Source organism: Nesoenas mayeri (genome assembly GCF_963082525.1).
Source record: "Nesoenas mayeri genome assembly, chromosome: 16".
NCBI classification, from domain to species: Eukaryota; Metazoa; Chordata; class Aves; order Columbiformes; family Columbidae; genus Nesoenas; species Nesoenas mayeri.
The window spans coordinates 8565571-8578137 of NC_137562.1; the positions used below are offsets into that span (position 1 = coordinate 8565571).

Genomic DNA, 12567 nt, shown 5'->3' on the forward strand with positions numbered 1-12567 from the left:
CAGGTCCTCGCTACCCCACGAAGCCACCTCAGCCACCAACACCAGCTCAACCTGCCACTTGACTCTTGTGTTCCCCTTCATGGCAATGCCCCAGAGTTCAACTGGAGAAAATGGCTTTTGTTTTGCTCAGACACTTGACTTCTCCCGCCCTTCTCCTCCTCCCGGTGATGCTGGCCAGACCTGCGGCACCCCCTTGAGCAATGGCACCGCATCCTCCAGTGTCCCCAGCCCCTCTGACTCGTGTGCCAAACCCCTCTGCTCCACCACCCCAGGAGAGGAGGAGCCCCAGTTCAGCGAAGGGATTAAATACGTGTCGGCCGAAGGGGAGGAACTGGCATGTGGCTGGGGGGGATTCAGCCCTGGGTGCTTACAGCTCTTCAACACCTCCAAGGGCGTCTTGTTCTTCCTCTGCATGGCCTCCTTCCTGCAAGGCATGACAGTGAACGGCTTCATCAACACGGTCATCACCTCCATCGAGCGACGCTTCGACCTCCGCAGCTACCAGAGCGGGCTGATCGCCAGCTCCTACGACATCGCCGCCTGCGTCTGCTTGACTTTTGTCAGCTATTTTGGGGGGAACGGCCACAAACCGCGCTGGCTGGGTTGGGGCGTGCTAGTCATGGGCTTAGGCTCCCTGCTCTTTGCCTTGCCCCACTTCACCACGGGCCGGTACGAGGCGCGTTCGGCGGCAGAGGTGGGGGTGTGCGGAGGGAACCAGAGCCTGCCCTGCGCCCAGGCTGCCTCCAGCCTCTCCAGTTACAGGTTTGTCTTCATGCTGGGGCAGTTCCTGCATGGGATGGGAGCCACGCCGCTCTACACGCTCGGCGTCACCTATTTAGATGAAAACGTCAAGACTAACTACTCCCCTGTGTACATTGGTGAGTTGAGCCGGGGCGGGGGGGCAGCTGGGCCATGGGAGGGAGAGCCGGTCCAGCTGCCTTGGCACTGAACGGCCCCCATTGAACAGTTTCACAAAGAAGTCCTCCCAGTCTTTTGTTCCCAATGATGGGCGAGGTGGTAATCAGAGGGAAGTGGCAGCTGCTGGGGTGATTTTGATTATTTACAGACAGGAACTGTAAGTGCAGCTGGGTATCTTCACTCCTGCAGTGCACGCCCTGCAGATCAGAAGGTGCCTTCTGCTCCCGGCACAGGGCTGGCTGGGGAGAGCTGCTCAGATGCTGCTGGTGCAAAGCACAGCCAAGAGAAGAGGTTCATTTCACTCCTCTGCTCTGTATCGCTGATCACACAGCAATTGCCAAATGCTTACAGTCCTGTTGGGTGAAATTGCTGAAAGTGCTGACCCTGTAGCAATTTCAAAATTTAGCAGTCTGCCCATACTGTTGAATCAGAAGGCTGTGCAGGGAGAGAAGAAGATCACAAGGAGATTATCAGTAAGGTGATGATCTCTGCACAGCAGTGAACCAAAATAAGTGCTTGCGATGCCGCGTTTAGTGTAGACATTGCGTGTTGTCAGTGGGGAGACAACTCTGCCGCTCATCACACCAGCAGTGGGCTCAGCTACATCCCTGCTAAAGCATAAAACAGTAACTACCTAAATATGGTTTTCCACTGAACCAATTTTACCTGCCCCGTGCTATAAAAATTCCCAGGCTGGATGAAAATGTTTCCCTCGTTAAAACTGTCTGGCTTTGTTTCTCAGTGGCTTAGGGCAAGGGGTTCGAGGCAGCAGGAGGTTGAGCATCCCAAATCCAGGAAGGAATCAGGCTGCAGTGGGGCAGGGGATGCTGAGTACCAGTGATGCTCCGCAGCATCCCTGGCTGAAATCCTGCCATTTGTCTAACACCGCTTGTTTTCCCTTTCAGCTGTTTTCTACACTGCTGCAATCCTTGGGCCTGCAGCGGGTTATCTGGTAGGAGGAATGTTTCTAAATATTTATACTGAAATTGGCAGAGAGTAAGTCGTTAAAAAAATAATCTTGTTCCTTTTCCTTTATGCTATACGTTTCCTTTGGGGTAAAAAACCAATAATAACAATCTGGAGAAATGACCTGGTGGCTGGGTGGAAACATGCCCGTGGAGTTCAGCCGTGTTTCTGCAGGAGTGCAGAGGCTGGAAGGGTGGTTTGCATTAGTGCTGCTGCTGGAAGAAAATTGCTGACAAACCTGTCAGCTTAAATCCTTCCTCACGCTGCACTGCCTGCGCTAACGAGGCTGCGAGCAGCAGGTGAATTTTCTGAATGACTTCCCTCATGAGGCAACGCTGCCAGCAGTGCTGCTCGTCCTCCTGGTAATCCAGCCGGGATGCTTTAGTCCTTCCTTGCTTCTGTGTATTTGTGATTTATTCTTATCTCCTTACAGGCTCTTTGGCAGATAAATGGGTTAGGAAGGGGGAGTGAGTTTCCAGGGGTTGGAATGAATTGTTTCTGCCAGTTTTCTTGCAAAGGGTGGCTCTGTGGTGGAATAAGGATCATAGCAAGCCCCAAAGCACAAATGAAATGGGGAGAGGTGAATGTGCGAGCCAGAGATTAGAGAAGAATTAAAGGATGTAGTTTCTGGGGCTTGTTAAGTGTTATGCTTTCTGATAAGGCAGGCAGTGCTGTGGATGATGGACATGGCATCCCCAGCAGATCACCATGGGAGAGACCAGAGCTCCGTTTCCTTCGCTGATGTCCCACTGTGCCCCCCAGCCCTTGCCAGCTTCAGCAAAAGACATGCCAAGCTGTCCCGCTCCGCTCCAAACCGCCACCTCTCTCCCTGTGTCCTTTCGGCTTCATTTCTTACAGGATTGACATCGCCCCGGAGAACACGCTGTGGGTGGGGGCATGGTGGATTGGCTTCCTGGGGGCCGGAGCTGCCTCCCTCCTCATCTCTATCCCCATCCTGGGGTACCCCCAGCGCCTCCCAGGTACATGGCCCGAGAGAATTTGGGCTGCTTTGGGGCTCACCTTGGGGTTTACATCCTTCTGCACGCCTGTAGCTGAGGACACAGGGCAGAGGAAGAGCTTCCAGTGTTTAAATTTTAATTCCTACATGGATTTCACCCCCATGGCTTTCCAGCTGCCTGTTTCCCTGCTCTTCCCTTGCAGGCATTGGCAAAGGGAGGATGTCACATTGTATTTTCCCCCTGCAAATCCACCGTTTTGGTTGCATCTGCATCCTGTGTCTCACATGCTCCTTGTTCCCATATGCCTTTCGTTTTCAGGATCCCAGCGATATATTGTTATGAGGGTGTCAGAGGCTCATCAGCTAAAGGACGGGAGCCATAAGAAAGCATCAGATCCGGACTTTGGGAAAACAGTTAAAGATCTGCCTCGGTGAGAAATCCACCCAGTGCATGGGGTTGAGGGAGCCAGCCTTGAGGTGATAGATGCTCAGGCATTGTGGTCTCATTCCCTCTCCTCAGCAGCATCATTTCTACCTGTTTGCTTGTCTCTGGCTTCACCTGGCCCAATTGGGTGTTTTCCAACATCCTCTCCTCTCAGTCCCTTTGGGGCTTTTCTTCCTTTCCTCTGCTTTTGTTTGTGTTAAGTCCATGTTCTGTCCTTTTATTGAGAAAAGAGAGTAAACAAAACCTTGACTCTGATAGCTCTGTTCCAGTTCCAGGGAACAAGATATCCTGCACTGTAGCTTTCAGTTCCTTTTCTCTTTTATTCTACTTTTGCATTTTCCAGCAACTGTTTCTGTGTTACTATTTCCTATCTCTCTTGCAAAGCAGTGACACAGCAATGTGCTTAATCACAGGGCCGCTGCTTGGCTCTGTGCTGTGAGTAAAGACACTGGTACCAAAGGAGGTTTGGTTAGGAAATGGTTTAAAGGGATCCTGGGTGGGAACATGTGAGTGGCCAAAATAAAATGTGGCCCTTTATCCTGGAAACATTTGCTATGGATCTTTGAAATATTTTATGATTTATATTTTGTGTGTGTTGAGTTGTGTTGAAATGGCCTCAAGTTGCACCCGTGGAGGTTTAGATTGGGTATAAGGAAAAATCTCTTCAAGGAAAGGGTTGTTGGGCATTGGAACAGGCTGCCCAGGGAAGCACTGGAGTCACCATCCCTGGAGATGTTTAAAAGACATGTAAATATGCTACTTGAGGACATGGTGTAGAGGTGAACTTGACAATGATGTTAGTGGTTGGACTCGATGATCTTAAAGGTCCTTTCCAACCTAAATGATTTTATGATTCTAGAATGAGGGCAAGGGGAGAGGTACTGCTTTATTTACAGCTTTATTTAGCTGGTGTGCAAGCCGTGGATGTTGCAGAGATATCTGCCTATCGATTCCCTTCAGAGCTTGCAGTCAATAAGGGGATTTTTCTTTTTTTTTCGTTTTTCTCGTGACTGTTCTTAGGGAGGAGTTTGCATCCAGGCGAGATGGCAGCCCCACGCAAAGGCAAACACTCAGTATTGCCAAACCTTGTGCCACTGCCAGCAATTACTTCTGAACTTTAGTTGTGGCGTTTGCCGTCGTGCCGCAGAGAAGGGCTGAAGCAGGTGCTCAAGATGGGCTTTTCAGCAACAGCCGCTCTGTGCTATGTCAACATGACATTACACACTGGTCTGAAATTCTTGGAGATTTCTTAGGAAGTTTACCAGGGGTTAAGGCGGTTTTATGAAGAATATTACATTGAATAGATTTCAATACTGTTATTAAATGGCATTCTTGACTGGGTGCCATTTTCCGAGGTCACAGCTTAATCTCTGCACGGAAATTAAAATCAAACCCTTCATTTAAATAATGATAAGGCTATGACTAAAACCAACACAAACAGGGTAGCAGAGATGGAGGAAATTCAGTGGTTGATGCTTTTCTTGCTTCTGTGGAACAAAGTTCTCACTGTTCCTCAGGAACAGGGGTCTGACAGCAGGCATGGATACAGTCCTCCTCCAGGACCATCTTCTTTCACCCCTTGTTTCTGAAGAACAAATACCCGAAGGTGGGCTACTCCTATCAGATAATTCAAATCAGTTCAGACCTTAGTGTGGTTTGTGTTTGGAAGCAAAAGCCTGATGGACTTTGGTGTTCTCTGCTTTTGATTAATAAAAGGGAAGTGCCTTAAAGGGCTGCTATTCTGGAAACTTGCATTAAAGAGGAGATCCCATCTGTGCGTGCGGCTCCTGGGGACACGTGGGCCAGGCTGGAGAGCGAGGCCAGAGGACACTGTTGCTTTTGTTTTAGTAAGGGATTGAGTGCTGCACATTTTCTCACAGTACAGACACTAAGTCTCAATAAGATAAGCAGAAATACTGATGAAATAAAATACTAGTTTGTGCTGTCAGGTCCTTTCTAAGCTAGCTTAATGAATTGCTGTATTCACAGTGCTGCCTAAGAGCAGGAGCTTAGAGGAATGTGGCCAGTACAGCTTAATCCTCTGCCCTGAAGAGACTTCTTGGGTTGAAAAGGCCTGATAAAATAGCATTTTCCATTCTCTGTTTCCATATGATTGGTCTCATGAAATAACCCCTGCTGTCAGTGCAGAGGGATTCAAACAGAAGACACGTAGAGCTGTGCCAGGAGAGGAGGTTTTATCCTAGTGAGCTACAGGACGGAGTTTGTGGGGATCTCTCACTGGTCTGTTAGGCCCTGATCTTTTATATGAGAAGCCACGGGCAATAATTTACTCATCCCTCTTGGATTAGTTGGCAGGATGGGGCTTCAGTTTGTCCCATGGCTTTACTACTTTATACAAAGGGAGGCTGGTTTACATTCCTGCAGGACGTATGTGCTGCCCCCTGTTCCCTTGGTGGTGTTGACAGTAAGTGTCATTTTTATGTGCTGGAAAAGTGCCCATTCACATGCTCTAGGATTGTATAAATATCTGTCTATTGTTATTGACTCATTAGATTGTGGCTGGACTCTGTTGCAGGACGACTACATGAGGACACAGCACCTGTGTGTGTCCATATCAGTAAAGACTTGCAGGGTCAGGCTTTTATAGATGGTGGGATTCTTCTCTTGGCAGTGCTGAGCCTCCTGAAAATCCCTTTGGCTGCAAGAACTGAGGGCAGCCAAGACTGTTCAAGAGTTAAGTGGTTTTTTGGTGTGTTTGAAGCCCTACTGATAGCAGTGAAGACGTCCCTGTTCACTTTGGTAAGGTTTTATATGCTGTAGCTCCTCACAAGTACATCTTCTGTCTACAAACAGATATTAAATTACATGAGTAAGTTCTTACTCTTAGCACTGAAAAGAGTTCCTCTACATTTTCCTACCTGCAAGTCTAACCTGTTGCCTTTGGCCAACAGGCACAAAATCACACTGGTGCCAGGAGACAACTCCTCTCTTTTCTCTTGAACTGTAAATAGTTGAAGGCATTGTACATTTTCTCCATCAGCCACAAGATCGACAAGTGTTTTCTCACTAAGGTATTAGGCTTTGTGCTTCCAAATAAAGCACCGTCAAAAAGATCATTCCTGGAAAATAGTTTAGTAAATTAAACTAATCCCAACAGCTAGACAACGGTTTATATAAAGCCCACTGTAATCGAGGTGTAAGAATCCGTGGTATTTCTCTCTTTCAGCTTCTTTGTTTTGGTATAATGAAATTCTCCGCTTTCTGTGGGTAAAATTGTGTAAATCTGGTGCTGAGCCTCAGCACATCTCTCACTCCATTTAGTATAGTAGGTTTTCTCTGATTTCAAAGCAGTAGGTGGTAAGTGGCTGTGTCTTTCATTTCAGTGAGCATCTCATGGCATCCTTGTCGCTGCCATCGCTGTGGGATGATGGGTTTGTGCCTGTCTCAGAAATGGGATGATCTGTGGGACTGGGTCAGGCCAGGCTTGGGGAAACTCAGGCAGCAGAATTTCAGGCTTGTTACAAAACACTCCCTGCAAAGCAATGTCAACGCTCTTAGTCCAATATCCGAGATAGCAAAAGATAATTGAGACCATTCCATGTGCCTGAGGGTGTTTCTGTGTCTCAGAGATGGAATTGTTGCTGGATCATCTTTCTGCATATAAATGACACATGGCAATTTTTCAGGCATATCTATGGCTCTCTACTAAATCCTGGTGGGTTGAAAATAAAATGTATTTGCTCAACTTGTACATCAAGCTTAAAGTAAAACTGCTTAAATTGAGAGAGAAAGATTGCTTTATGTTTTCCAGTGAGATATAAGGTGTCTTGGAGGTGTTTCATCCATATAGAAAGGCTTGCTTGGTATTTCCCCTGAGCTGCAAAACATCCACAGTTATCAGAGATTGTTATTCTCACGAGGACATGGTGCCCATGAGTAGCATGTGCGTGCTTGAAGATGTAGCACAACATTGTTCCCTGATCTTGGTTGAGACAGAATTCCCAAGCTAGCTGCCATCAGGGACTAATAAAACCTTGAAAACATTGAGATTTGATGAGAAGTAGAGTCCTTTCAGTATTGTGCCATTTAGGAATGAAGACAGAACAATTCCCAGTAGGAGCAAGAGCCAGATCAAGCTGGCATATGAGAGACATTATATATTAGAGCAGAGTTTGAGGGCAAACTTGTTGATCCCCTACTGCAATGGAGACCATCTCCACAGAGTACCAGCATCTACACTGTGCAGGCTGTCAGGGCTCAATAAGCCCAAGTGTTGAAGCTCACTGCTCTTTCAAACCCCAATTACCTCCTTTTGCTTTTTTTCTTTCAAAGAGATGCAGCATGATGGGATGCTGCCTCATCTAACACGTGGTCCTTCTGACTTGAAGATAAAGGACAGACCTACAATCAAAATATGCCACAGTGGTTCAATTCCAGTGTATTTGTCCTTCCCAGATCAGTCCTGTTGCTTCTGAAGAACCCCACCTTCATCTTCCTCTGCTTAGCGGGAGCGACCGAAGCCACCCTCATTGCTGGGATGTCCACGTTTGGACCCAAGTTCCTGGAGTCTCAGTTTAGTTTAAGTGCCTCTGAAGCCGCTACCTTTTTTGGTAAGGAAACCAGGTTTTTTTGCAATGTTTTCCCATTTTGCCTACAAATACAAGAGCACTGTAGCTCATTTAGAAAGGAGACAAAAAAGCTTTGCAGTTCATTTACAGAGTGGTTATTGTTTTCAGGTATTAGGATCATTTCGCATCAGCACATCTGCACCAAGTGCATTTTCAGAGCTGTGTCTGCTGACATCAAGAAGAAACATGTCATTTCTGTAGCCATCTGTTACCCTCTAGAGGAAGGCAAAATAATTGTGGTCTATTCCTTTTAGTGCATTACCAGAAACATTAACTAAATGTCTCTTCTAATGAGGGATATCTGAATTGGGGGATGTATTTCGTCAGCATCCCCAAACTGGGAAGATTCTCATTTAATTCCCATATTATAGACTGAAGAAGTGGTGTCCAACAGGCATCAATACTCATGATGTGCTCATTAAAGAGTCTGTTTTAAGATCTCTGGATAGGAAAAGCTTCCTGACCAGGCTCATGCCATGTTACCCAAGGTGTTACAGAGCACCGCCTCCTGTAGCAAAGTCCACATGGCAACCAAGGGATTATTCTCATGCAGACATGCTGCAGTGAATGTATTCAGACACGAAAACTCCTTGCTGACATTTCTAAACTTGCTTATGTTTTATTTTTCCCTTTTTTTTTTTCAGGTTATCTAGTTGTGCCAGCCGGAGGGGGAGGCACATTCCTGGGAGGATTCCTCGTGAATAAATTTAAACTCCGCTGTTCAGGAATCATCAAATTATGTTTACTTTGCACAGTGTCAAGTCTGCTGGCTATATTCATTTTTTTTATTCACTGCCCTAACATGCCGATGGCAGGAGTAACTCAGATGTATGAAGGAAGGTAATAACAATCATCCCATATGTCTTGTGCTGCATGGCCCTGGTCAGAATAGAAGGATAACTCCAAATACACCGTGCTGGTGGTAGTCGTGTGAATGTGTTGGGGCTGGAAGGTGATATGCAGTCAGTCTTACAGACAGATACTGAGGCTGAGACTCAGAATATAAAAGTCCTAATTTTTGCATCTAGTTGGAGTTTGTGGAAGAGGCTCCCCCATTATGAAGGGAGAGGATATGAGCACTGCCTGAGTGTGAGATGCTCCACTCTTCAGTTGCCTTCACAGGATCCCCCATCTCTATCCAGTGGGATAAATTGGACTGAAAGTGGGAATCTCCTCTCCAAGTGGAGGTGTCTCCCTATGAGCTGGTCACTTAAACTCCTTTGGTAGCTGTTGCAAAGAGACAGCTCCAGGGTACGATTCCTATTCATGGTTAAAATTGGGTGAGATTAAACACGTCCCACATCTGGCTTTATGCTACTTGGGGATCCACCACATGTCCTGCGGTGCCCCTTGCTCATCCTCTTGCTCTACTCATTTCCTTCTTGAAAATTTTGTTCAGTGTCTCTCCACTGACCATTACCATGTTTTTCTTAGTGCTTTGCCTGATGGCCACCTCAACCTGACAGCCGCCTGCAACGCCGACTGTCACTGCCTACAGGAGACCTACAGCCCCGTCTGCGGCAGCGATGACATTATGTATTACTCTCCCTGCCATGCCGGCTGCAAAAGAGTGTCCAAAAACCTCAGGAATGGCAAGAAGGTATGTCTGACAGCACTGTATATTAACGAGGCGGTGACACATCTTTGGAGTGATTTGGCTGGCTCTGCAAAAGTGTCCACAGGTTTGAGCTTTGCTGCAAATCAGTGTAAAAGCTCGGTGCAGGATGGATGCTCCCAGACACCACCTGGGATGATACCCTGCTTTGCCTCTCTCAGTGTGTCCAACTGGTTTTGTCTCACTTTGGGTCAAACTGTGTTGAAATCTGTGGTAAATCACCCAAACAGATAAAGGGTTTGGTAGGCACCTAATCACTGTCACAGCGCTTATTTTGAGTCTTCACTGCACACGATGCAACTCCTCATCCTTCCAGCATGTTGCCTGTAGAGATAGACAAAGGCTTAAGAAGGGTAATGATGACATTTAGCATTCAAGGGCTGCCTGACAAAGTTAATTTCTCTCATTTAATAACCTGTTCTGAAACAGAGGTGTGTCAACAATGCAGCTTGATTTCTGCTTCACTCTGCTCCAGGACAAAAACCGTCTGGTTTCTGCCCTCCTTGAATTTCTTTCTTTTTAAAACTTTGACTGTCACCACACTCTCCTTGGCAAAGCACCCACCAGCCTTTCCTTCCCAGGTCTATCAGGAGTGTAGCTGCATTGAGAAAACCCTCCTGCCCAGCCCCGGCGTCGCAGAGGCAGGGAAATGCACCTCCTCGTGTGCCAAAAGGCCCCTGCTCCTCTTCTTCATGTTTGTGGTGATCCTCTTCACCTTCCTGAGCAGCATTCCTGCTCTGACTGCCACTCTGCGGTAAGCACAGGATCGCTTTATCCTCCACCAGCACTGCAAGAATCCACCTCTTTGTCCTTCTGGCTCAAGCCATGGGGACAGTGTGATGGGAACCACCTTGTTACTCACAGCCTGGAGACATCAGGACTGATTCCCTGCTCTGTCTAGCTGGGAAAGCAAATTTTAGCATTGTCATTGGGCACCTATGTGTGTGTCCCAGTTTCAGCAGTGGTGGGGAGACACTGCACTGGGGTCAACCTTAATCTCCAGAGGGACTGGAGGTCCAAAGTACGGTGGACCCAAGCACATGTCATTGTGGGGCGGAGAGGTGCCATGCAGCCTGGTAGCGTTTTTAAACAATCCCCTTTTGTTCCCCAGGTGTGTCTCCGACAGGCAAAGGTCATTCGCACTTGGGATCCAGTGGATTGTAGTCCGAACACTAGGTATGGAACAGATTGAATTTGGGCATGGGTATGGTCTGTTGGCTTTGTGGAGCATGTGCCAAGCTGTTACCTAAGAATAAAACAGGTTTGGTTGGAAAAGAAGGGTGTAAGACACATGCTGTTGAAAAGAGGATGTTTTTTCTTGTTTGTTGTCATTCAGAAAAACCTAATTCCATTTGCATATGGTTTGCAAACTGAATGAAGGATTCTGTAACGTTCACAGCTGGCGTTGAAGAGCAAAGTCCAGGAAACATGTCCTTATTTTAAGAAAAAAGGGGCAGGGGCATCGAAGGCTCCTGTGCTTGTCTCTTGACATGTAGGTCAGGATGGTTGAAAGACCCACTGAACTCTCAGATCTTGAAATTCAGTGTATTTTGGGTACCTTGTGGCTCTGGGTACAGCTGTAGATGTTGTGGGATGAGTTTGCTTATCACAGTAGCAGCAGAAGAGCCTGATGCTTTTCTGCAAACACCTCACATCTTGCAAAGCCAACGCATAGGGGCTGCCCAAACTGAAGGTCCACTCTCTCTTTCTGCAGGAGGCATCCCTGGCCCCATTGCGTTTGGGTCCATGATTGATAAATCCTGCCTGCTCTGGCAGGACCAGTGTGGCGAACAAGGTTCTTGCTACGTTTACCGGAACTCAGCCATGAGTCGATACACCCTCATCGCTGGACTGGTCTACAAGGTGATGCTGCCTGTGAACTTCACCCTCTGATAAAGGGGACAGGTCTTTAGGGGACAGCATTTTGCTCTGGAAGGGAATTTTACAAAATTGGGTTGTCCTGATCTGCCCCCCCTGCAACCCATTAGACCTTCACACAATAAATGTTCTCAGGGACGGCAAAAGCTCCATTTGCTTCTTGCCAGGTAATGGTGCTCCAGACACCATCATTCTCTTAAATTCCTATTATTTTCTAGGCTCACCGCTTCTGTTGCACCATATGAAATGTCTCCTTTTCTCTCTACAGTTACAAAAGTGATTTTTTGCTAGAAATAGAGTAAAATATGTAACTGCAGCGTGTTATTGAGGATGAGGGATGGCATTATGGGCAGGCTGTAAATAACCATTCCCGGATCACTGCTAGAGAATAAGAGAACTTAGCTATGTATTTCTTGGTTATTAGCTGAAAACCATCATTTTAATGCTCCCAAACAACTGCTTGCACTGGACAGTAGATTTTAGCAGTTGCTGTGATAAAGAGGCTTTCAAAAGCCTTCCAGCAAATGCCTCAGGCGGTGTCGATCTACAGAGCTCTGTGCTCCACGTGTCCGTGTGAGACTCAACACCTTTCCAAATTCTCACTTTCCCATTGCTATAGGCTAAATTCAGATTTTTGCCCTCTCTGGCTCTGTGTGCTGGTTCTGCTGCCCAGGCTGGCCTTCAGCATCATCCCTTCCCCAAAGCTTGGTCAGCAAATCTCATCCCAAATGAGGGCTGGGCGCCTGGTTTTAGGGGGAGTAGAGAGTAACAGGATGTCTTCATGGCTGCAGGTACTTGGGACAACCTTCTTTATAGTCGCCTGTTTACTCTACAAACCCCCGCCAACAGAATCAGCTCCAGGCAGCTCGGGTGCATCTGAAAATGGCAACTGTGACCTCCAGGAACACAAACCTTCGTTGTCGGCTGAAGAGCATATATAGCACTGCACATGTTGAATTGATTTTCTCAGTCTCAAAAATATGATGAGAAGATGTTATGCAGTCCCTAGGGGGTTTTAAATTAATAGTAATATTATAACTTTTTTCGGTTCAAGAGAAATAATTTAATTAACCGCTGGTGTGCTTGCTATTTTCTTAACAGCAGAAGCACATTTAAAATGGTGTGCTGATGCCATATGCAATTATTTAATTTTATTTAAAGAAAGGGCTGCTGTAGCTTTGTTCTTTGTCTGTGACAA

At 46.9% G+C, this 12567-nt stretch overlaps 1 protein-coding gene across 1 annotated transcript; it reads left to right on the forward strand.

The window, feature by feature from the left end:
• Nucleotides 1-79: 79 nt before the first annotated feature.
• Nucleotides 80-12310, forward strand: SLCO4A1 (solute carrier organic anion transporter family member 4A1; the record flags this gene model as incomplete). Its single annotated transcript, XM_080354867.1, has 11 exons — nucleotides 80-878; nucleotides 1824-1914; nucleotides 2743-2864; nucleotides 3162-3273; nucleotides 7704-7858; nucleotides 8521-8716; nucleotides 9311-9476; nucleotides 10073-10245; nucleotides 10603-10667; nucleotides 11206-11354; nucleotides 12161-12310. The coding sequence occupies 11 exons, from the start codon at nucleotides 80-82 to the stop codon at nucleotides 12308-12310; spliced, it is 2178 nt and encodes a 725-aa protein (XP_080210993.1).
• Between the last annotated feature and the right edge of the window lie 257 nt (nucleotides 12311-12567).